This window comes from Drosophila rhopaloa, unplaced genomic scaffold, assembly GCF_018152115.1.
Source record: "Drosophila rhopaloa isolate 14029-0021.01 unplaced genomic scaffold, ASM1815211v1 contig_115, whole genome shotgun sequence".
NCBI lineage: Eukaryota > Metazoa > Arthropoda > Insecta > Diptera > Drosophilidae > Drosophila > Drosophila rhopaloa.
In genome coordinates, this window is record NW_025334990.1 from 782,746 (window position 1) to 805,153 (window position 22,408).

The following is a 22,408-nucleotide window of genomic DNA, read 5'->3' on the forward strand; positions in this document are numbered from 1 at the left end:
ATCAAATTGTATATATATGCGTACTTTGTCTTGGTAAGCTGTGATTTACATAATTTGGTTGGTTCTTTATTTCACTTGCACCTAAAAAACATAATCAATTCGATTGATTCAACTTAGGTGGCCTGCGCCTCTTGCACTGCGAATAATAGTAGTTTTACATAAAAAAATGTACAAAATGTATGATTAATAGTTATGATTACGATTAATGATTACAAACAAACAGTCAGTCCACGTGTGCAGTTGTTACAGATTGTAATTGTAAATAAATTAAGAGTGAAAAATACTAAATAAAATGTGTAAAAAAATAAAACGTTTCCCTTTGCATTCTTTTGGCTAAATTAAGTCGCTAAATTCGATTTATCTCGTACATAAATGTGTTCCAACGTGGCTCAGTGTATTCACAGTTCTAATTACTTCAGTTGCGGCTTATGCCTTTGGCAATCTACGGGAGCACCTTGTGCACGCTGTGCATTTGGATGAAGGCCTCCAGTTGCGTGGGTATCAGACCCTTGAAGTTCAGCCGGTTGGTGGCGATTGTTCGGGCAGCTAGACACTTCAGGCTGGTGTGTGCATTCTGATGGCCATGCAGCCGATTGGCCAAGACAGCTGCAACATGAAAATATATTAATAAGGTCAAGTGAAATCGAACATATTAACTTACGCTGCTTGCAGGCTGTGGCCGCTGTCTGTCCAGCCGCATTCACCGCGTCCAAATGGGCGCCCGCCTCCACGAACAGCTGCAGAATACGCGCCATCTCCGCCTGACGATCCTGAGCGGTGTTAACTTTGGTTACCAATATGTGAAGTGGAGTGTTCCGAGCCGTATCTACGGCTTCGACAGAAGCGCCACAGTGCACCAGAACCAGAGCAGTGGCATAGCAGGGAAACCTGCAGTGGGACCAAAGGGATTAGTTAAATATTTAACCCCTATAAGATAGACTCCGACCTGCACATTTCATTTGTGTAGAACTCATCCACCGGCATCACTCCATTAACGGCGATGTGCAACAATGTCTGCCCATCCTGCAGGCGAGTGTCGTTCTGTATGAATTTGCGAACCACTAGGAATAGCTCCTGGATGTGCTCCTCGTTGATGTCCTGGTCCTTCTTGCGTCGCGCCAGGTGGGTAACGATCTTGATCAGATAAAGCGCCGTAATGCAGTTCTGATTGTTCTGGTCCTGCCACATACTAGGGCAAGTATTGGGCTTGGCTTCCTTTATTTTAAACTTGTTTTTTTCGATCTCCTGCTGGCACTTTGCCAAGACAGGAAGAACGTGATCTAATGTAAGGTTGTGGTTCTCTACCCGAAGAATCTGAGCGAAGAGCTGGGCAAAACGTAAGAGATCGCGATCCACAGAAACCTGGCGAAGGTTAAACAAAGATTAATCATTTACTCCATTAACATAAGATATCAAGGTCGAACTCACATTATTGCGCATTCGTAGATCTATGGCGTAGTTCCAAAGCACCTGGCACTGGTAGAATCGGCCCTGATCAGCCATCACAGCCCCTCGATAGATGATTGCCTGAGGCAACTCCGGATTATTGCGGCCCAGTATGCGTTCCCTAATGGCCAGCGACTCCATGTGGATGGAGTGATGGTTCAGTTTGATGGCATACAATTCGGGCAGATTTTCAGTCTCAAACCAATTGTCGTAGGCGGGCACTGTGGGCTGAACTTTCTTGCGAACCACACCACGAGGATTGATGTATCGCAGCTCCATGGCTCTCAGCAGATAGCTGTACGCCTTATTTATATCGTACTTGGTTTTATCGTTTGCATAGGTGGCTCCGAGGAGTTCCAAGGCTGTGATCTGCTCCTCTAAGCTCATCAGTTCCGGTCGCTGGATGAACGCCTCGAGAACATCCTCGTGGAGACGTTCGGCAGCCTGTAAGGCTGGTGTGATGCCCAGCTCATTCTTTTTAAGAGTTGCTCCATGATCCAGCAGGGCCACCACCACATCCAGATGGCCGCTCTCCGCCGCATAGTGCAAGGCAGTGGCTCCACACAAGGCCTGATCATTAGCCCTCGATCCGTTCTGAAGTAAAGTGTGCACCACTAAGTGGTGACCCTTGTAGGCGGCAATCATAAGCGTATTGTTGTTAAACAAATTCGTGGCATTTACGTCTGCTCCATTATCAATAAGGAATTCAACGATGTCCAATCGACCTGGGGGATTTATAATTGGTAAAATTTTTTAATATATAGGGGTGAATCGTAATATCGTTTTGGAAACGAACCCATTTATTTCCACTTTTACTTAAATTGAATCCCACAAAGTTGTTTGCAAACAAATTACTTCAAAGCTATAATCTACGATCATTGCTCAATTAATTTTTTCTTGTCTCGATTTTTAAACTTATTATTTGGTATACTACTTTTTTTAAATTTAAGACAATAATACAGTCAGCTTTAAAAATTCTTTACCCAATACCTCCATTGTGACATTTTGGCGACAAAAGCGATTGATTCTTACCCTCATAGCAGGCAGCTCTCAGCGGCGACGACTGCGCCTTGGTATTGTGATTGATATCCGCCCCCGCCTGGACGAGCATCTTGACAATCTGCAGGTGCCCCATTCCGGCAGCCACCCAGAGGGCGGTGGCTCCGTAGACCACCATTCCGTCGAAGATGACATTGCACTCCCGCTCCAAGTCCACGTCGTAGTGTGATAGCAGGGTCTTGACGAATTTCACATTGCCCGACATAGCGGCCATTGTGAGCGGGGTCAGCGATTGTCCATCTGGCTGATCGAAATTCTGGGGGGAATAGAGAAAACACAGAACGTTAGAGGTGCCTATGAAAACTTATGATGTGCGTGCGCAGCCGTTTCACAGTCAAGGTTGGACGAAAATAGTGCGTCGCAAGTGATAAATGTAAGGTATAAGTCTGTGAGAAAACGTGAATGCTTTCTTTGTTCGCTTTACATGGGCGAAAATCGAGCAAAACAGCATCCAGGCCAAAGTCTATAAACTTGGCTACTGCGTTGTGCCACGGAAATAGCTGCATCTGGGTCAAGAAACTGCTGGCCAGGGACACCCCACGCACACTCACTCACCGCCGGATAGGTGATGTAGTTGGTCACGGGCAGCGTGTCGTTTGCTCCTCGCCAGAATCCGGCTCCTGGCCAGGCGGACTCATACCAGCGCTTGCGAGTGCTGCAATTAGTTGGGGAAAAGCGGTTTGGTTTCAAAGTTCCTTATGCTGGAGCTGAGAAAAATCTATCTATTACCGATACAGCTCCGCGTGCATGGCCTGGAATCTGAATTTGAACTGACAGCTGCCTGGAGAGTGGAGGTCCTAAGGGCGAGGCGAGCACCGAAAAACTCGATAAAACTTCGCCGGGCTCACGATTCCTATCCATTCCCAACCCTAAGTTTGCATAAGCAGCCTTTTTTGGGGGTTGAATCGAAGCGAATCGCATCGAGAGGGAGCAATAGATCCTGCGCAGGGCCGAACAGCTGTTCGCGGAGAGAGGTCCTTGAGGGTTTGTTTACCACCCGCAGCTGTTCGCCTGCATTCCTTTAAGCCATCGACGCTCAGAGAGAGAGAGTGAGACAAATATAGGGGGGGTGGAAGCAAGAGTCAACCACACTTCCACACAGAAAACAAATATTGATATCTCAGGACATCAGAACTACAATTCAAATTTTGAAAATTTAAATGTATAAAGGAAAGGATACTGGGGAAGATACTGTCATTGATTGATTTTTTCTCTGCTTCTAAGTGTTGAAGTGTTTTTAATTGTTGTCTAGACCTATTGAATGTTAAAACACGCAGGTAGTATCAGAAAAATAGCTCAAGTGAATTTTAAAATTCTTAAACTTTGCAATTCATTTTGATTATTAATCTTTAGCCGATATGCTACATCATTAAATATGTAATAGTCAGTTGCATTATTTATAAGACCTATGTATGTATGGCCCACCAAGTTCGATTAGATTACGACGCGACAACAAAAGGTGTCGTAAATATTTGGTTAATAAACAAATTAATAAACGCACATTTCACATTTAGGATTTCAGGAAACTGCAAAGCATTTGATCTGGCATCAGGCCAATTCCGTGTCCAGATAGCCACGCCACCTCTGAGTAATTGGTTAAAGATGGCCCGAGTGTCATCTACTTGATATCCAATTGATTGTGGCAGTGACTTTCGGGGCCTTAAATAGGGTTTTATCTACATATACTGTTCAGTCATTAATTTCGAAAATTTTCGGCAATTACTGCGGTTTGCTTGCGATTTTTCTTGCCTTTTTGGCAGGCAGTAAAGTTATAAACACACCACAACTACATGTACAGTGGAATCTCGTTATCCAAAATGGTATTAAAAAATAATTACAATTTTCAAAATAAACGGTTTTATTAATTTATATTCGATTCCGTTTTTTTTTATTAAACTAAATATTTACAATTTTTAAAATAAACGGTTTTATTGATTTTAAACTATATACGGTTTATTGATTTTTTTAGTAAGCAAGAGACTTATGTCTTACAAATAACATTTCTTTTTGTAAACATTTGCTAAATTATCTTTGTCGTGCTGAGCTCAGATTATTACCCTCTATTGAACTTATTAAAAAATTCTCACGAAATCTAGTGAAAATATATGTTATCATATCCGACTTATGAAAGAAAGAATAACATGTATTATTATTGGGTATCAAATTACTTATAATATTTAGATTTTAATTAATTTTAATAAAATTCCTGGTTAGTGGGGGTTCCCCGTACAATGAGTAGAGCATGTGGCCCCTCCCCCTCTCTCTATCCATCACTCTCGTTCTCTCTTATAAACAATGACAACACAAGTAAATACCAAAAGCAGAAAACCAGCAGTGGAGCGTTTAAAAGCGCTCTATGCGGCAGCAGACTTTGTTTTTACATATAAACCGAATAATACGTATACGTGCGGCGGCGATTTTCATTAATGACGCAGTAGTAAATTCAGGCAATTACGCAAAAAGGCATTCCATCAACGGCCTGTACGCTCTGTCGAGTACTCACTGTATTAACCAGGTGTGTTTGCACCGCCCTGCAGCTAACGGTGTTCAGAATCTCGACGAAACTTAACATCTGGCCATTGCGAGCTGCCAAGTAAAGGTTGTTCAGCTGGCAGAACCGCAGACGCGGTTCCTGCGGAAACAAAGCACGGATCTCCTCGGAGATCTCCACTAACATCCCGTGGGCCATGTTAAAGTATCCGAAATCGGGCGGGTAACCGTCGTATATGGAAGTGTGCGTCTCGTCGCGAGGCTCTTCATCCGGATCGACCTCCATTCTGGCCAAGATGTGTGAGATATTGCACTGATCACCAGGAATGGAAGCCATCCACGGGCCGCCGCACGATATCACCCCTTTCCAGGCGAGTACGGCCACACTTAGTGATGAACAGGTAAAAGTGTAGGCAGTGACTAAGCGATAGTCGAACCTTATACATAAAATTCGTTAATTCAAAATTTTATATTTGATATTTATATTGCAAATTCAAAACCGGCAAGATGTGCCGATAACTTGGAATGAACTAGATGGACATTCAAAACTGTGACAAGGCAGTAACCGCACCCGTTTCGTTAATAATTGCCTTTTGATTTGCCAGTCACATTTTGTCACGTAGATTGGAACCACCTGATAATTTAAAAAAAGATATCCGCACCTTATACATACTAATCGTTTATTCACGCCTTTATATACATAAACATCACATTTGCTTTTGGATTTAAAAAAAATGCAATCATGAAACATTTATGAAATACAGCTTGAAATACTAATGTGTTGACATGTACTGGAAATTCAGCTTATAGTTTCTTCTTCATCCATTATTCTGTTTTCTTTTTTTTAAAGTGTGCGAAATAAGTGTCGTTGATCGCGCGCTTTTTACTTGTGTTTTTACGTTGCGTGGCATGCGTGCGTGTGAAGTTTTACTGTATTATTCTTTATGTTCAGTGTGTTTAAGCTTCAAAGTGAAAGTTTTCAACATTGGACCAGGCCTGGCTCTGTCTTGACTTATAATATTTATAGGGTTCCGAGTGTAGTTCGAGAGGCCGGTCCAATGTAAAATTTTCATCGACGTGTTTCTTTGGCCCATATTTTTCCAATCGCCCATCCTGGTACGACATCGTGCATCAACTCGCCTGGAAAACTATGCCTAAACGCTGTAGCGATTATCATTTTTGTACAATCATATTATGGTCATTATGGTCATATAATTTCTTTTCATCTCCAACATAAATTCATAATCGTACGATCAGTTCTTAAAATATGCTTGCATGTTGCTCCAAAGTGTCGATCTCTGGTCTCGTGTGTTTACAGTGGGCGCAGCATCCTCATATGCTGCACATGATTGTTCTCAACGTCTCGATTAACAGTTCACTCGTTTTTAATAAGTCAATTGAAGCTGTGTCATCACTATTACACAGTCACTGTTTACGTCACGGTTTACTCACAGTGTCCATTCATCGACGTGCTCGTGAGCGTGCGTGTGGTAGTGTGCACTGGAAATTTAGCTTCCACTGAAATTTTGATATTGTTTCTAATCTGTGCCAGTTCTTCAAAAAGGAAAAAAGTTCGCAACTTTCTTATGATAAGTTGTGCATATTATTTTTATATCCGCCCAAGTCATTTCTGGTCATCTCTTATTTGCTAGTGTGTTATGCTCATCCAAAGTTTTGATTTTACTGAAAACACAATTTTAAATTACGATTCGTTGATTTTTCTAAGCAACTTGCCAATAGCACTAATGTAAAAACAAATAAGCTTTAAGTAATTTTTAATTAAAAAAAAAAAACTTTCATAAGTATCTAATATAATTTAAAATAACAAAGATATGAAAAGTTATTTCATATTTCCATTTTGAAAAGTGTAAAGTTAAATATCCAAGTTCTTTTCGAAAGTTATGCGATGTTTAATCGTCAATGGTAAATTTCCATACTAAATTGACCTTTCTTAGTTTAAGCATTTAACGATTTTCAAAGCGAGTATAAGGTTATAATTAAAGCTCTACTAAACTTTAAAAAGAAGTTTGCAAGTTTAATTTTTTTTTTGCAAGCAAAAAATTTGATTGGCATTCGATTTTCCATATCGATGGTATATAAAAAATTCAATAAACATACAAGCGAAAGCAATCCATAAAATTAATCAACAATCTACACGAGAGATGAACACTCGTCTACTATTTTATCTAAAAAGCAAATAGCCAAGGCTTCTTTAAAAGGTATTTACTTTACAGATCCACCATTATTAGTTAGAGGCCGCAATGGCCACTGGGGATGGTGAGGCCACAACGGTGGATACGGCAGCTGGTGCCGTATTGTTGAGCTCAGCTTTGTCTGAAGAGGCGGAGGAGTCCGCTACCTTCAGGCCGCTGTTGGTGCCACCCAAACTATGACGAGAGTTGCGTTTGCGCTGTGGACGAGATGGCGTCTTGTTGGGCGACGGCGTCTTGGTGGTGGAGTCCGGGACCGAAGACACGCTCTGCGACTTGTCGCCTCCAGCACCAAACTCGGCACTGTCGGATCGCGAGCTTACTGCTCCTCCGTTCTTGGTTGGCTGACCGGTGCTGCGGCGATTGCGACGACGGTTGTTGGTCGACTTGACCACCGGCTTGATCGTAGTCTTGTTGGGGTCGAAGAAGCTGTCCAGGAGCTCCAGTAACTCTGCTTTGTCCTCGCTCTTAATCGTCCCAATCGACTGCAAGGCCATGTCCAGCCCCTCTATGCGCTTGTCCGCCCAAATGACACTCAGGGAGTTCAGATCGAACCCATTCTCGGCCAGCACAATGCGGAACTTGACGGCACGCACTCGATGATACAACGTGGTCTTGAAGTAGTTGAGGAACACCGGGCGGAACGAGTTCTGGCGCTCCAGGTTCTCGTTCTGGGTATCCAGCTCCTGGATATCGGATCCCACCAGCTTGGCAAATGGCTTTAGTGCGGTAAACATGTTCTCCAACGCTTCCGAAGATTCCGGCTCCGGTTTGCGGTCACAGTTGCTCAGCTGAAGGGCCACATTAAATGCCAGTTTGGCGCGCACACTAGCGTTTCCGTCGAACTGGTCCCGCTCAACCTGGAGGCCGTTTTTGGGGGAACGCTTCTCATTTATGCTGCCGTTACTATCAATCATGGTGCTGTCGCTGGCGGATGTCGATCCAGATACCGAGCCCGATCCAGATGTAGATGCAGATACAGAGCCAGTGGCGGCATCTTCTTTGTTCTTGGACAGGATCTTGGAGAGCTTGCGCAGACTGTAGTGCTTGATGTTGGCGTCGCCAATGGAGGCTTTGGCCAAATTGAGGCTGTTGGCAAAGGACTTCACCGTCTTGGTAAAGCGATCCAGTAGGCCATACTTCTTCAGCGACTCCAAGATCATGTATGGAATGAACTTGCGCTCCTCGTGATAGAGCAGCAAAATCCCGTCCGAACCGGAGCCCGCCTTGGCCTTCAGCTGCTCAAGCCAGTTGAGGAAGTCCTTTAGGGCAGCGATTTCCGACTTGGATTTAATGATCTACGAGAATATAAGTTAATATTCTATTAAAAAATAAATATTTATTTTTATGTCGTGCCATCTTTGTTTGGAACAGTGCATTTGTTTTTAAATATAAAGGTCATTAAATAATCCATTATAAAATCACAGAAAATGTAAAATTTTGTTGAATTGCACTAAAAATTATTAATATTTAATAGACTTACCTTGTAGGTCTGCATCGACTTCAGCATACGATAAAAACCAATCGAAATAACACGAACTTGATGGCGCTGACGCGCAGCTGGATTCAGATTCATATAGGGCATGATGTACTGCTCGAAGTGATCGGTGGGTGTGTAGGCGGCCAGCTGGACAATCTGGGTTCATATCGAAAGTGGGGTTAGGTCCGAATGAGAATCCTTTAAGTATCAAAGCACATACCTCATCGATTAGACGACGTCCAGTGGTGTCTATGTCAACGCCCACCAGAATGTAATTGCCTGCCGGTAGTTCGTCCTTTGGGATCACAGGCGACGAGGACTGGTCGGCAGCGGCAATGGCCACTCCAGTATCGACGTTATCGGCAACCATTTTTCTATATGATCTGGGAGAAATACACGTACAAAATTAGCTCACTTAAATAATTTTAATTTTTGTGTGTAAAAAGGAACTTGTAAAACGCGAACCTCTTTTGTTGGGGTTTTATACGAAGTGACTTGCGCCGAAGACACAAGAGGTAGCTTAAAACGCAATATTGGAAAACTAACAGCTTCCTTCCAGCAGCGCCATATTTGTTTTGCACCACACACTTGCCAGCTCATTAATTCACCACAGCCACTTTGCAACTTTCTTTATGTTCTCACCTTTATTGAACTCCTTTTTCGTGTTGATTTCGACGGCTCTTTCGCTTTTTACGAACTTTTTCCTTTATTTTTCAAAAGGGTAAAGCGAGATTTGCTTCCGTTCGACGAGCTTTCACAAATAAGAAACAAATCGTACGACAAACTAAAACGAAATGAATTATTTTTTAAGGCACCGCCCGGTCTTAAAAATTTAATGAATTCGTTCAAACGCACAGCCTGCTAAATGAGGATTTTACACTTAAGTACGATGGGCCTAGTAGCTGCAATTCGTGGCAAGGTGCTACAATGCCCACTGTGCGGCTTTAAAAAAAATTTGTTTGTATTTTAATTTTTTTTTATTAGTAGACAACGTGATAAATGTTTGGCTTAATAATTTTTGCCAATAACTAGCCGGTGAAACTTTTTGGCCAAACACCAAACGATAAGTTAAAAGCATAAAGAGAATAGAAAAATTGATAAGAGAAACAGTATTGGCTAATTTCAAATTTTGGGAAAGCGCGCAGAGTTGCCACCCATAATTGTAGGGCTACCACACTGCCAGGAAAAGATGCCAGTTGTGACTGCGCAGCCCTGGTCCACACACAAACAAAAATCAGCTGCTGCGATTGGGTTTTCCTTTGATTTTACAGAAAAAAAGGAAAAACTAGGAAAACAAAGTGTCAGGTGAACAAATTATGCTGTACTGATTACGAGCGCACAAGCAAACACAACGATAAAGATAAAACCCGGCGAGATAACACAACCCAAAGGTGCCAAACATGCTGTCCTACATAAAGCGCAAGCTCTCGGAATCGGACGGCGGCGTCAATTCTGGCACAACCGTGACGTCGTCGTGCGGCGGGAATAGTGGAAGTGGGAGCGGTACGGGCGGTACAGGCGGAGCGAGCAGCGGTATCAGCACCAGCGGACGCAGCAACAACGCCGACGAGTTAGTGCGCAAAACGAGCCAGATGTCGATGGATGAGGAGGCGATTGCCTTCGGCGAGGATGCACTACTCCACGAACTGGGCTACAGGAATGCCACGGATCTGCAGGAGACCATCTACGGTTTGATTTTCCCTTGCAATTCTCCCTCAATTATGTAATTTTCACCTTGCCTTTCCGCAGATCTGCTGCGCAGCATTCGCGATCCCGAGAAACCGTGTACTTTGGAGGACCTGAATGTCATCTACGAGGATGGGATTTTCGTGATGCCACCTACGCGCTCTAATGTCTCAGTTGTACGTTATCCAATTCTTTTAAACAGTTATTAATATGGGAGAAACCAATTTTCATTTTTTTTATTCATTATATTTAAATTAGAAATACAGATACAAAATAAGTTTGAACTTAATATCAAAAAAGTTTAAGAGAAGTTAAAATGTACTCCTCTTAGGAAGTTAAAACGTTATTTATAATCTCTTAAACAGTGTTTATTACTTTAATGTTTGAAAATCTTTTTGTTTTTAATTTAACTTTCATGGAGTATAATATTCGGAAATAATTTTAGGTTGACCAATTTACAAAAAAGATATTAAAATAGTTAAAGTGGTTTTCACATAGGCTAAAATGCTATATAAGTTATAAAGGTATTATTTATTGAACATTTTAAATACATTTTAAGATATGTTTTAAATTTACAACATGGTTAAAAGTTGGTTTGTGTCTCTTGAGTACAACTTTCTTTAAAGAAATCAACATTAACAATTTTTCTAGCAGTCAACAATTTAAACAGAATTCTTATCGATTTCAATTTGCTTTTTATACAAATAAAAGGCCCTAAAATATTTCGTTGGTAATTATTTCAGGTACGCATTGAGTTTAATCCCACAGTGCCCCATTGCTCGCTGGCCACGCTTATTGGACTCTGTATACGCGTGAAAGTGGAACGTGGACTTCCGCACAATATAAAACTAGACATATACATCAAGAAGGGAGCCCACCAAACGGAGGAAGAAAGTGAGTTTGGCTTGACAAACAGTTTCAACAGATTTATTGTATTTAAAATATGTGTTTGTTTCCCCAGTTAATAAGCAAATCAATGACAAGGAGCGCATCGCTGCAGCCATGGAAAACCCCAATTTGCGAGAACTGGTCGAGAACTGTATCAAGGATGAGGAGTAGCTCTCTTCGCTCTGGTTTTGTGTATATAGGGGACTTTTTAAGGAATGTCTAGGGTTAAGTATACTATTAAGTTGCATCATGGACTGTGTGCTTAGCATTAAAGCCCTTAAAATCTGTTAATCGCTGAGTTGGGCCGGCGTGATTTCACCTGAATATCGATTGCTTAACGTCCTATCTATTTTCCTCGTTTGTTTACTGATAAGGTCCGGGCTCAACAACGCGCATTGTTTACATTCTGCCCAAACGATATCTCGTTGGACGTTCGTCGAAGAAAACCGTGTGCACAGTACTGTCATGGCGGGTGAATGAATCCAAATCAAATCGGATCGGAGGGCCGGCCATGTTTGCGACCATACCGCGCACGGATTTATCAGCTCTAGAAGAATCCAAATGTTTTGGGGCGGGGGAGGGCACTCACCTGCCGTTTCCGCTGTTAAGTTGAGTGCATGACACACATTCGACTCGGCTAATTTCTTTGCAACTCTCCGGTTTCAGTGAGCACTTTGTTGCCATGACTGCCTCTGTTTCTGCTCCAATTTGCATTTCCGGAGTTTTCCATTTGTTAAATTGCACTGCATTTCCACTCACCCCCCCATAAATATTAAGCAATATCAATTAGTTGCTTTCCTTCGCGTTCAAGTGCTTTAAATTAATTTCCAAAGACCTACGCAAAAAACATCCCGCCGAGCAATTAAAACCATCTGGCTCTGGAAACTTTTTGCCATGACACTGCCGGCCAATATGCACGGGATGGGAATTGGGAGCAATACTCTTCATGTCCGTCCCCTAGGCGTGCTACTGTCTCAAAGAACGAAGGAAAAATAATAAAAATGAATACGCAGACAAAAGCATATTGCGAATATTACGCTAATTGGTGACTGCAATCAAAGCGGACCACGGCCTGGACACGTTGGCCCGAGAAATAGGCGAAGCAACGGTGGGGGAGATGGCACTTTCAGCCCCTTTGAGCAGCCGTGACTCCAGCCTGACCCTGACCAGCCAACGATGTTCTATCCCCTGGTCAATTGTGGTGATTTCAGGTGAGCAGTAATTGGAAACAGTCTGTGCAGTACTTTTTACTTAAGGTGTATGGCTATTTCTGAATTTTGGTATATTTTATTTTACATCATCCAGTACTAAATCTGGTCACAATTGGAATAGGTAAGTTTTTGGTAAGTTTTATCAATTTTTAAAATGATTTTTGGCTAATATCAAGAAAAACCAAAATTGATAATAACTTCCCAGATGCTTTACATCAGCATCTACATTTTCTTGTACTGTTTTAAGCATAAAATAAATCCAAAGACGGTTGATTGTTGATTTGAATGTGACAATTATAATTGAAAATTATAATTTTTCTTAATCCTTAACATCTTAATTTCCGTTATTTTTGGTTCAGCAAAAAAAAAATTCCAAGGACCATCGAGCCTTCACCTTACCCCTCTCCTTCTTTGGCACCTCGGCCAGGCAATAAAAATGTACATCCTTTCATATCATTGCACACTTGCAAGTGAGATATTGAAATTCTCTAGACTGTTACCTGGACTTTTACCTAGGACGCCAGTTGGCCAGGTTGCCGCGGTGACACTTTAATAACCACGTTGTAGATGGATCCAGGCAGAAACCGACTCAATCTTGGGTCTGCTCCGCGATGACTCAGTTGATGACTCCGGCCATTTCGCAGGAAGGACTCGTGGGGAACCCGACTGCGACAGAATTTTATGTGCATAAAATTCATAATTTATTCTGTTAATGCATATGCATTTAAGCCGGGCCGACAACTGCAGCAATTCCCCAGGATTTGCTGACCGGCAATTGTCATTTGTGCAGCGGTCAAAGTGACCCATTTAACCGGTCTGCAGTGCCACGGTACCACGCCCCTTCCTCGGCCACCGCCCTTGGGTAGAGTACATAAGTAGGCAAATGCAATGAGTCTGGGTCCAAGTCACAGCCGCCCGAAGACGAGAGGCACAGATTGCGGCCACCGAGATTTCCTTCCGATATGCAATGCTGTTAAATTGTGTGCCATTATTATGATTGCCGTCGTACGGCGGGGATCCGGACGGAGTGCACAGGATGCCGGAGCCACGACCGGCTGTGGAGTTGCATTCACACATTGTTCGGCTGATCCGGGTCTCCGCATATGCCATGTATTTCATTATGGGTCCCCATCACCATACCCCTTGGCTTCTTGCGTTGTGCGAATCCAAATGCGAGGAAATGCTCTGTTTTTGCGGGTCTGTCTATTAGTCCGAAGGATGGTTGCATTTCGAAATCTTGATGAAAAACTATAGATTCAAATAATAATAAAAATTGCTGCAAACCAATGATTTTCTACAATAAAAAAAGAATTTTATAACCTTACAAAAGTGAGGAACAGGAAGATACTATATAGTATAACTGCTAGGAAAAGGATACTGGTATTACAGCTCCCGCTAAATTCTGTAGCAGCAATAGTTTAAAATATACGGATTTCTATTCTTGTTTTTCCTAACTGAACAGCGTTTTTATTAAAAGAGATATTTAATTTTCCTTGAATATGGACAATATTTTAATTTGTTGGCAACTATTTTAAAACTGCAGAAGAGAGCACATTTCTATGGTAACTATGAGGGGAAAATATGTCGAACTGGTTTAAGCAATTAAAAAATAAATTGTAACTATTGGATTTCAAAAATTGTATTTAAATGATAACTCTTCTTAAGTCTGTAATTTTTGTATTTTAATCCCGTAAAATTCCGTGAGTAATCCAAGGTCGTTTCCCGAAGTTCACAGTAATCTGAGCTCTTATTTTTTCAGGTGGCTGGCAGCTCGCGTTGTTACAACCAATTGTTGTAATTGTTCTAGCCACAGCGGTTGGGGCGCAGCTCCTTAAAACCGGAAGTAACACTCAATGGCGTAAAGCTGCCTACGGGCCCACCCGGCGTATGCGGATTATGCAAAGTTCTGGTCAGTGGTAAGAGCCACGCCAGAGCCAGAGTCAGAGTCAGCCGCATATGCCTCAAACGGGGTGGGAGGTTGGAGGTAATTTGGGATGAGGTTCGGGATGACCAACAAGCGGACTTGGCCATTCAGCAACTGACAACTTACGCATCAGCAGAGCCAGCGATGAGGAGGAGGCGGGGTTAGGGGGATCGGGGTCTGGTGACCGGGGACGGGTCCAAAGTGCAGCGGACCGAGCTCTGTCTGAGCCGGAGAAAGAGGTGGGGAAAGGCTTTTGTTGTTTGCACTGCCATTAATTTCTGCTGCACTCGGCTCGCCATTTATTTTGTCCGTAAAATGTGCCAACCTTATGAGTTGCCTGGAAAGCCATTCTGTCTCTTTGCTGCCTCTTGGCTAAGGATTACTTAACCCTTTGGTTTTTAATGCTGCCTTTGGGCTACATTTCATTAAAAAGCGATGTGATTGGTTAAAATAGCATACAACAAAATGTTCCTGTCGAATACTTCATTTTATAATTATCAGAACGTAAAATTATTTAACAAGTAATATTATTTTGTATTTCACAAAATTTCCGGAATATTTTAAACTTATTTATACCTATAAAAATTATAAATATGTTGCTTATCCTATTATGTATTATCTTATGAATACTCTTTACGATGCACGAGTGACAATCCTTGTTTGGTGTGCTAGAAGAAAAAAAGAACAAACTTTGTCAGAATCCAAGTATCTATAGAAATATAAAATAAATACAAGTTTAATTAATATAAATAATTTAAAAAATGACCAATTTATTTTTAGTATGGTAGGTTCAAATATTGAAATGGTATAAAATTGGCTTGGCCAAAATAATTTGCAAAACAATTTATCTACAAAAATAAACAAAATTTATAAAATATAATAAATTTTTTTTAAAACTTTTATATAAAAATAATTAATGGTAAAATTGTAAATTTAAGATTTGGGAAATGAATTCAAACTTATTTAAGTTCCTAAACATATTAAAACATGCTCCCATTTTGGGGACCAGGCATGAGTGGGTTAATGGACGAGGGGCGGAATGGCTACCGAGGATGAAGCGCCTGCCAAGCGGAAGTGGTCGCGTGCGTTGCATCCTGTCGGCAATTATGCCGCAGCAGCAACAACAATTACAGTTACAGCTGTTACCGTCCCCCGAATCCCGAATCCCGCTCCTTGCTTCCCGCTTGCCGGTTGCATTCACGATTTACCCCTTGTTCGTCCGCTTGTAAGCCATTTTAATTGCTTGTCTCTTTTTAATTTTCAGCTCTTTTGTTATACTTCACCCTTTGGCCGCGCATCCCACCTGGCATATATCCCCATACCCTCTATCTCTCTCTATATATATATATATATCTAGAGCCTTTGTCTGAGTCCTTTCTTCGCCTCAAGTTGACATTTTTGCTGGCCGTGCTGTGACTTCTGGCCAAGAGGTCGCCGCTCCTTGGGCCCGAGGGCTTTTGACTGTTGACCATTTGCCGGAGCTAACGAACTAATGTTGAATGCACGGCAAGTGCCATTTGAGCTTCCGCCAGCTCATTGGCTAGAAGAAGCCTGCAACAGCAATTAACAAAGGTGCAGGACCTCGTTTCGTTTGCCCCCTCCTCTCCTTCGAACGGACAATTGTCCTGGATCCGGAATCGGAATGGTGTCCGATGGCAGCTTAAACGTGTGTAATCAGAGCATAATTGTCTAAAATAGCTCGGCACTTGCTGCCCTGAAATGGGAGCGTTTGTTTTCCTGCTCAATCACATCGAAAATCGATTAAGTTGTCGGGCGTAATATAGCTAGAATTGTCGATTTATACTTAAAGGGACTGGAAATTAAGAAAGTTATAGACAAATTAGCAGAAATAGACGACATTTTCAGCCATTGAATTTCTTTAATGCAAAAAATATTGTTGCTTTATCCGATTGTCGTTTTGTATATAATTTTTTGGACCTAACTAGTTATTATTAAATTTTCTTCAGTAATAAATTAGCCGCAATTTTATATTTAAAATTTCCAAAAGGGTATCTGCCACAATTCGAAAAGCGGAAATAATTGCCAAAAAAACATTTGTGCGTTTTAAATACATAAACTTAAACACTGGTACTTTCATTAGATACATAAATTATTATTAATTGATAAAATAGCTCGGCACTTGCTGCCCTGAAATGGGAGCGTTTGTTTTCCTGCTCAATCACATCGAAAATCGATTAAGTTGTCGGGCGTAATATAGCTAGAATTGTCGATTTATACTTAAAGGGACTGAAAATTAAGAAAGTTATAGACAAATTAACACAAATAGCCGACATATTTAGCCATTGAATTTCTTTAAGCACAAAATATTGTGAAATAATGCTTTAGACGATTGTCGCTTTGTATATAATTTCGTTAACCAAATTAGTTATTATTAAATTTCCTTCGTTTTTAAATTAGCCGTAATTGTACATATACATTTTCAAAAAGGGATATGCCACAATTAGTGGAAACAATTGCTTGAAATATAATATTTGTGTGCTTTAAATGCATATAATAAAATTTAAACACTTGTACTTTCATTTGATACAGCAATTATTATTAATTGATATGATATAAAAGGCTTGATAAAAAAAGTGTATAATGTGGTAAAGAAAAAAATAATTTTTGTGTTGCTTTGTCGTCGCTAGCGTATATAAAATTATTAAATATTATAATCAATAAGCTAGTTATTAGAGCCAATTAAATCATACCCCAATTACATTTACTTATATAATTAAATGTTATTAGTTTTATTTTATGAGCGCCATTTTTGCATTACAAACAATATGATATTCCAAAAGAAACGAGGACGGAAGCTAACTTCGGCAAGCCGAAGTTTTAATACCCTTGCAGACTTTGACGAAATTGCTAAAAGTGAAAAAGTAGCGAAAGGAATAAGGTATACATAAGTAAACTAGATTTGCATCGTTTCAAGTCAATTGCTTTTATACAGCAAAAATGTCATATACAAAAGGGATACTTTCGCAGCCTTTAACAATTTTTCCTATCTCCTTTAAGATATAGACTTCCGAGCGGCAAGCGCTTTTACCCTAATCAAGATATGCGTAAATAAATAAGAATTGGAAAATTTTATGTTAGTAGCTTACACACTGCGCGAAATATTCTGATAATCATCAAATTTGGACCGATTTCACCCTATTGTTCCTATGGGAGCTATAGGATATAGACGTCCGATCGTCACGCGCTTTTACTCTGATCAAGGTACGCATAAAAAAATAAGATTTGGAAAGATTTATGTCAATAGCTTCTACACTGCGCGAAATATCTTCCATTCTTGCAAGTTATATCCGACTGTTCCTATGGGAGATATAGGATATAGACATCCGATCGGGGCGGTTTTCAAACTTGATCTGCGTACACTTGTTTTAGGACGACTGTGAAAGTTTCAGATCGCTAGCATTTAAACTGAGCTCGCAAACGGTATTGAAACAGACGGACAGACGGACAGACGGACAGACGGACGGACGGACAGACGGACAGACGGACAGACGGACATGGCTATATCGACTCCCCTATTGATCCTGATCAAGAATATATATACTTTATAGGGTCGGAAGCGTCTCCTTCACTGCGTTACAAACTTCTGACCAAAATTATAATACCCTCTACAAGGGTATAAAAAGGGAAGTCAAGTGAGGCAATTATTCTGCATTAGACATAGTTCCAAATTATTTAATCCTCAATGGCTTGATTTTCAAAATATTATTGTATTTCATAAACGGTTTGAATACAAAGTGGGCTACGATTTTGGAACTTGTTTTTTGTGTTCAGAGCGTGAACTGATTTCTATTCCCATTGGTACCGTTGCACATTCAACATGATGGCTAAATTGTTTAATCTAAATTCATAACGTGACACAAACAGCGACTGCGGAACAACAGAGCGCAGATTTGGCTGACATTTTGCCTAAATAATTGATTTTGCCCGAAAGCAGAAAGAAGTGCAAGCGGTTTTTGCTGCCATGAATGCTGTTCGCTAAGTGGTGTGGCAAATAAAATGATTTAAATATTTAAACCAGCAGTTCACCCCCCGCCCCCCGCTATCCTCTTTCCACCCACCATGCCATCCAGCATGCAACAATTTGTTGTACGCATAATAAAAAACCAGCCCGGAAAAGTTTAAATTTCTTTTACGGCCCAAACCGACTCTAATCCACTTTGGCCGACAATTTTCGGCCGACCGCAGGCAAAAATAAATGAAATCATGAAATAATAAACTAAATTAGGTGCGAATTGTTGGCCAGCCTGACCTGTCATCCTCCTTTTTTATGTATAAATGTACAATTTTCTTACATTTTATTTACGGCACTAAAACAATTTCGGAGGGAAAACCATGGAAAAAACTGAATTTAAATTCCACACGACTGCCAAAAACATTCAACTGCTGCTGGCTCATTGAAAGTATAGCAATCTGCACCCAGAACAAAGTTAACCGATTTGGCTGTAAACATAATTTAATAATTAAATGTCAAGCTGAGTGACTGAAACAGAACCAAGTCCTGCGGAAAAGGTAGCAGTCAAACAATAAAACTAGGCTACTCGACTGCAATTGACTCCCTGGCTTCGTCAGTCCCCGCAGGACTGTAAATTATTGTGGCGTTTGTATGCCAACCTCAGGCTCCTCGTATATAAGTTTGAGTATGTTGTTCTGCTCACACACAAACTTTTATAATAATTTGCGCAACAAATTTGAAATTGTAATGCCGACTCATTAGAAAGTTTTTCATTCGAATTTTCTGCCTTTGCTCCGGTTGCCTTCAACACCCCTCCCCTCCCTCCTCCGATTTGTTGTGCTGCCCTCTTGTTTTTCCCTTATTTTGTATTTTATTTTTACTCCTACACACTCTATAAAATTGCCTACAATATGGAAATGGCAAAGAACGAGAGCACAGCAGTTTGTTTATAATAACGTAGCTCTCACTGTCTTTCTGCCAGTGTGATTGTGTGTTTGCGGGGTCTGAAAACTGAAATTGTGCCAGGATGCGCTACAGTAATCTGGTTTATCAGTTTCCCAAAGTTTCCTTATAACGCAAGAACCGCATATAAATGGGTATGCCAAATCTTAAACTTATCACCTGCAGTAAGTTTTTGGTGGATTCTAAATGCTTTTTTAATTCAAATGTACGCTACTTCCGGGTACTTCACATTTTAAGTTGGTGCATAGCAAACTTTTGTTATATTTAATATGTTTTTCAAAATTGTTTTCTTATTTTAATAATTTTTTTTATATTTTATTTATTTCAAAGTCAAGAATAATTTGAGATTATAGCTTTTTTAACATTTGTAGTTTTGTGTACATTCTAGGCCTAATATGTTAAGTTTATTTATTACATTATAGTCTAACTTTTTTTGAATTTCTTAAGAATTTGTCTAGGTAACAAAAGTTCAACACTTTTTAAAAATTCGTACTTATTAGTACACCTATTGGATTTGGAAAAGTAGTTCATGTATCCTTATTATTTTGAATAACACACAAATTAGGCGTATATAGAATCTTATTTACAAAGGAAATGTATGCTACTTATTTGAACAGATTTTGTTATTTTTGGTGGTTTGTAAGCAATTCAATAAGTCCTAAAGCCCCCAATCGTAGGGAATCCGGCTCATTGTTTTCTCCGCTTGGGGATTAGTGTCAAATTATGCCTATGCAAGTTTTCGATATTTGGTGGAATGCATACATTTCTGATTGTCTGGCTTTGGCCTTGAAAATTGGTTCCGAATTCTCCATTTGTTATGCAGATTGGATCTGACATGGTTTCTGTATGCCAACTATTTGCATGGCTTTTGAGTCGTGTCCTTAACGAGCGGGAATTCATTTAGGCGAATCCTCTTCGCAGTCGGAGGTTGCCAGCAATCTGTCCGTTTTCTAGTTAATAAAATTCTAATTAGTTGAAATTGCATCTTCGTCAGCGAGGATTCCACATTTGCTCACCTGTGTGATTTTCTGTACGTACATTTGTGAGCAAATATGGGTGTGTGATTTTAATTACGTAGAGGCTCATTAGCATTTTTCATACTTGTTTGTTTTTGGTGGCTGGCGGCGAGACAAACTTTCTCTGCCGCGTTGTAAAATCCTACTCACTGCATTGACATTGCATTTACCAAAGTGCAGCGAGAATTGGGGAGTTCTGTAAATGGATTTGATTAATTTTTTTTATTCTTTATTAATAAATAGTTAATAAATTGAAATTTAGAAAAGGTTCTAAATCAGAAATTCTTTAAATAATGGTAAACTAAAAGCAAAACAAATTAAAATATATTGATAAATAGTTTTTTAGTTATAAAGCTAACAAATTAATATCAAAAGATCTTCAAATACTTTAATATATTATAAACTACATACAAAACAAATTAGACTGCAACCGGTATGCAATCAATATTATTGTGTACAAACATTGTATTGGTTATGGTTATTTTCATCCAAAATAAACATAATATTACTTGCATTCAATAAATATCTTTTGGTTTTGGCAATTGAAACCATTTATTTAATTAATCCATATGGGGCTTTCAATCATTTCACTCCAACGTGCTTATCTCTATATAATCATTCTCTAATTAAATTCGTTTGGATTTATCATTTGCTGCTCATCTCTGTCGAGCATTTGGGTGGGTTGGATGCAGACATGCGAGGGCTGTGCAGAAATTCCCGTGCCACCATCGCCACCAGCAGAAAAGTTCAAATAAACAAAATGTTATTGCAATGAGAAGCAATGCGCAATGCAGTGGCTGAGTTAAAGAGGCGCGGTGAAAGGGGTCGAGAGGGGCTCAAAGTACTCTTACAGTTGGCATACAAAATTAACAACTTTTTGTGCTGCGCCAGTTGCGAGGAAGACAGGACAGGGCAAGGGCATAGTTTTAATATGAATTTGCATGTAAGATTAACGATGGCAGCGCAGGATCCTCGAGGGACTCTCAGCTTCCTTGCGACTCCTTGGCTCCTTGGCTCCTCCATCGCTTTCAGCGTTCAGCTTTCAGTTTCCAGCTTCCACCTTAATTGAGTTCTTGAACTTGGCGGCTGTTGTTGCCTGTTTTCCTGTTGTTTACGGCATTACAAACTCGCTTATTATGAAATTGAGTTGCTCGAAATAGCAGCCACACATGCGACAGCCCATGAATAATGCAATTATTGTTGCAGGTGCCGGGATGTTGCAGCAACACCAACGGTTGCCTAATTAACTATTAATGTGGGTGTGCACATGGGCCCGGCTTTGACAAATGGTCATGTCACGCGTCTGGGCCTGGAATCTGGCCAACTCCGTAGTGGCTCCGGGACTCAGCCATGAGAAATGGCAAATTCATTTACGCGACGCTGCATTTCCCACGCTGCTAAACGGAAAATGCAAAATGCAAAATGAAAGACTGGTAGTGGCATGAGGTCTGGAGATTTTCGGTGGTGTTCCGGGCGGCTAAGCGGAAGTGTCTGGCATGTACGTGGGGCAACAGCAGCTCTAACAAGTGACAACACCCAACTCATGCCACCAGGACCACCACCGAAAAGGAGAGGAAATGCCTGGAAAATTGCATTTTGAGTGCAAATATTAATTTCAGCTGCCGCCACAGCAACATACAAAGGCTGAAGCAACATCACCAGCAGCAACATCCCCGCCAGCAACATCACACAGAGAAAATTATTGAGATTTTAACTCAAATGTATCACTTAAGTATTTATGATTAAAAATTAATTGTCTTATTTTAATTTTTAATAATAAATGTATTCAACACTTTGTTCTAAAATCATACATTTTACAAAAATAAGTTAATTACAAAGCATTCAAAATTATGAAATGTAATATATTAATTTTAATGGCTTGCTTTTTAAAATCTTAAAGTAGATACGTATTTAATGTATTTTAAGATAAATTTTAATAGTAGAAAGGCTTTAATTTTTTTACATTGTTTTAACGGTATATTATATGAACAAATATCCAATTTGTATATGCATTTAATCAGAGCACACATATTTTGTTTTCAGGTTAAAATAAATTGATAGA

The 22,408-nt window shown here is 40.3% G+C and overlaps 3 protein-coding genes across 5 annotated transcripts; 1 reads left to right on the forward strand and 2 right to left on the reverse strand.

Moving 5' to 3' along the window:
• Nucleotides 1-39: 39 nt before the first annotated feature.
• LOC108051766 (protein fem-1 homolog B) lies at nucleotides 40-5,379 on the reverse strand. Of its 2 annotated transcripts, XM_017133983.2 has the most exons (7): nucleotides 3,235-3,358; nucleotides 3,061-3,160; nucleotides 2,479-2,761; nucleotides 1,429-2,171; nucleotides 947-1,362; nucleotides 662-888; nucleotides 40-606 (listed from the first exon to the last, which is right to left on the reverse strand). In XM_017133983.2, exons 1-7 carry the CDS (start codon nucleotides 3,252-3,254, stop codon nucleotides 443-445), a joined length of 1,953 nt encoding a protein of 650 aa, XP_016989472.1. In that variant the 5' UTR covers nucleotides 3,255-3,358; the 3' UTR covers nucleotides 40-442. The 2 variants fall into 2 exon arrangements, with proteins under 2 accessions (XP_016989472.1, XP_016989471.1); XM_017133982.1 differs by lacking the exons at nucleotides 3,061-3,160; nucleotides 3,235-3,358 and adding an exon at nucleotides 5,009-5,379.
• Nucleotides 5,380-5,654: 275 nt separating this feature from the next.
• On the reverse strand, nucleotides 5,655-9,548 carry LOC108051767 (maternal protein exuperantia). 2 transcript variants are annotated; one of them, XM_017133984.2, is made up of 5 exons: nucleotides 9,328-9,548; nucleotides 8,906-9,068; nucleotides 8,689-8,841; nucleotides 7,223-8,503; nucleotides 5,655-6,678 (listed from the first exon to the last, which is right to left on the reverse strand). In XM_017133984.2, the coding sequence occupies exons 2-4, from the start codon at nucleotides 9,053-9,055 to the stop codon at nucleotides 7,241-7,243; spliced, it is 1,566 nt and encodes a 521-aa protein (XP_016989473.1). In that variant the 5' UTR covers nucleotides 9,056-9,068; nucleotides 9,328-9,548; the 3' UTR covers nucleotides 5,655-6,678; nucleotides 7,223-7,240. The 2 variants fall into 2 exon arrangements, with proteins under 2 accessions (XP_016989473.1, XP_016989474.1); XM_017133985.2 differs by lacking the exon at nucleotides 9,328-9,548 and adding an exon at nucleotides 9,151-9,271.
• Nucleotides 9,549-9,888: 340 nt separating this feature from the next.
• Nucleotides 9,889-11,608, forward strand: LOC108051768 (MIP18 family protein galla-1). Its single transcript, XM_017133987.1, has 4 exons — nucleotides 9,889-10,374; nucleotides 10,435-10,547; nucleotides 11,115-11,265; nucleotides 11,333-11,608. Exons 1-4 carry the CDS (start codon nucleotides 10,086-10,088, stop codon nucleotides 11,428-11,430), a joined length of 651 nt encoding a protein of 216 aa, XP_016989476.1. The 5' UTR covers nucleotides 9,889-10,085; the 3' UTR covers nucleotides 11,431-11,608.
• The last annotated feature ends 10,800 nt before the right edge of the window (nucleotides 11,609-22,408 follow it).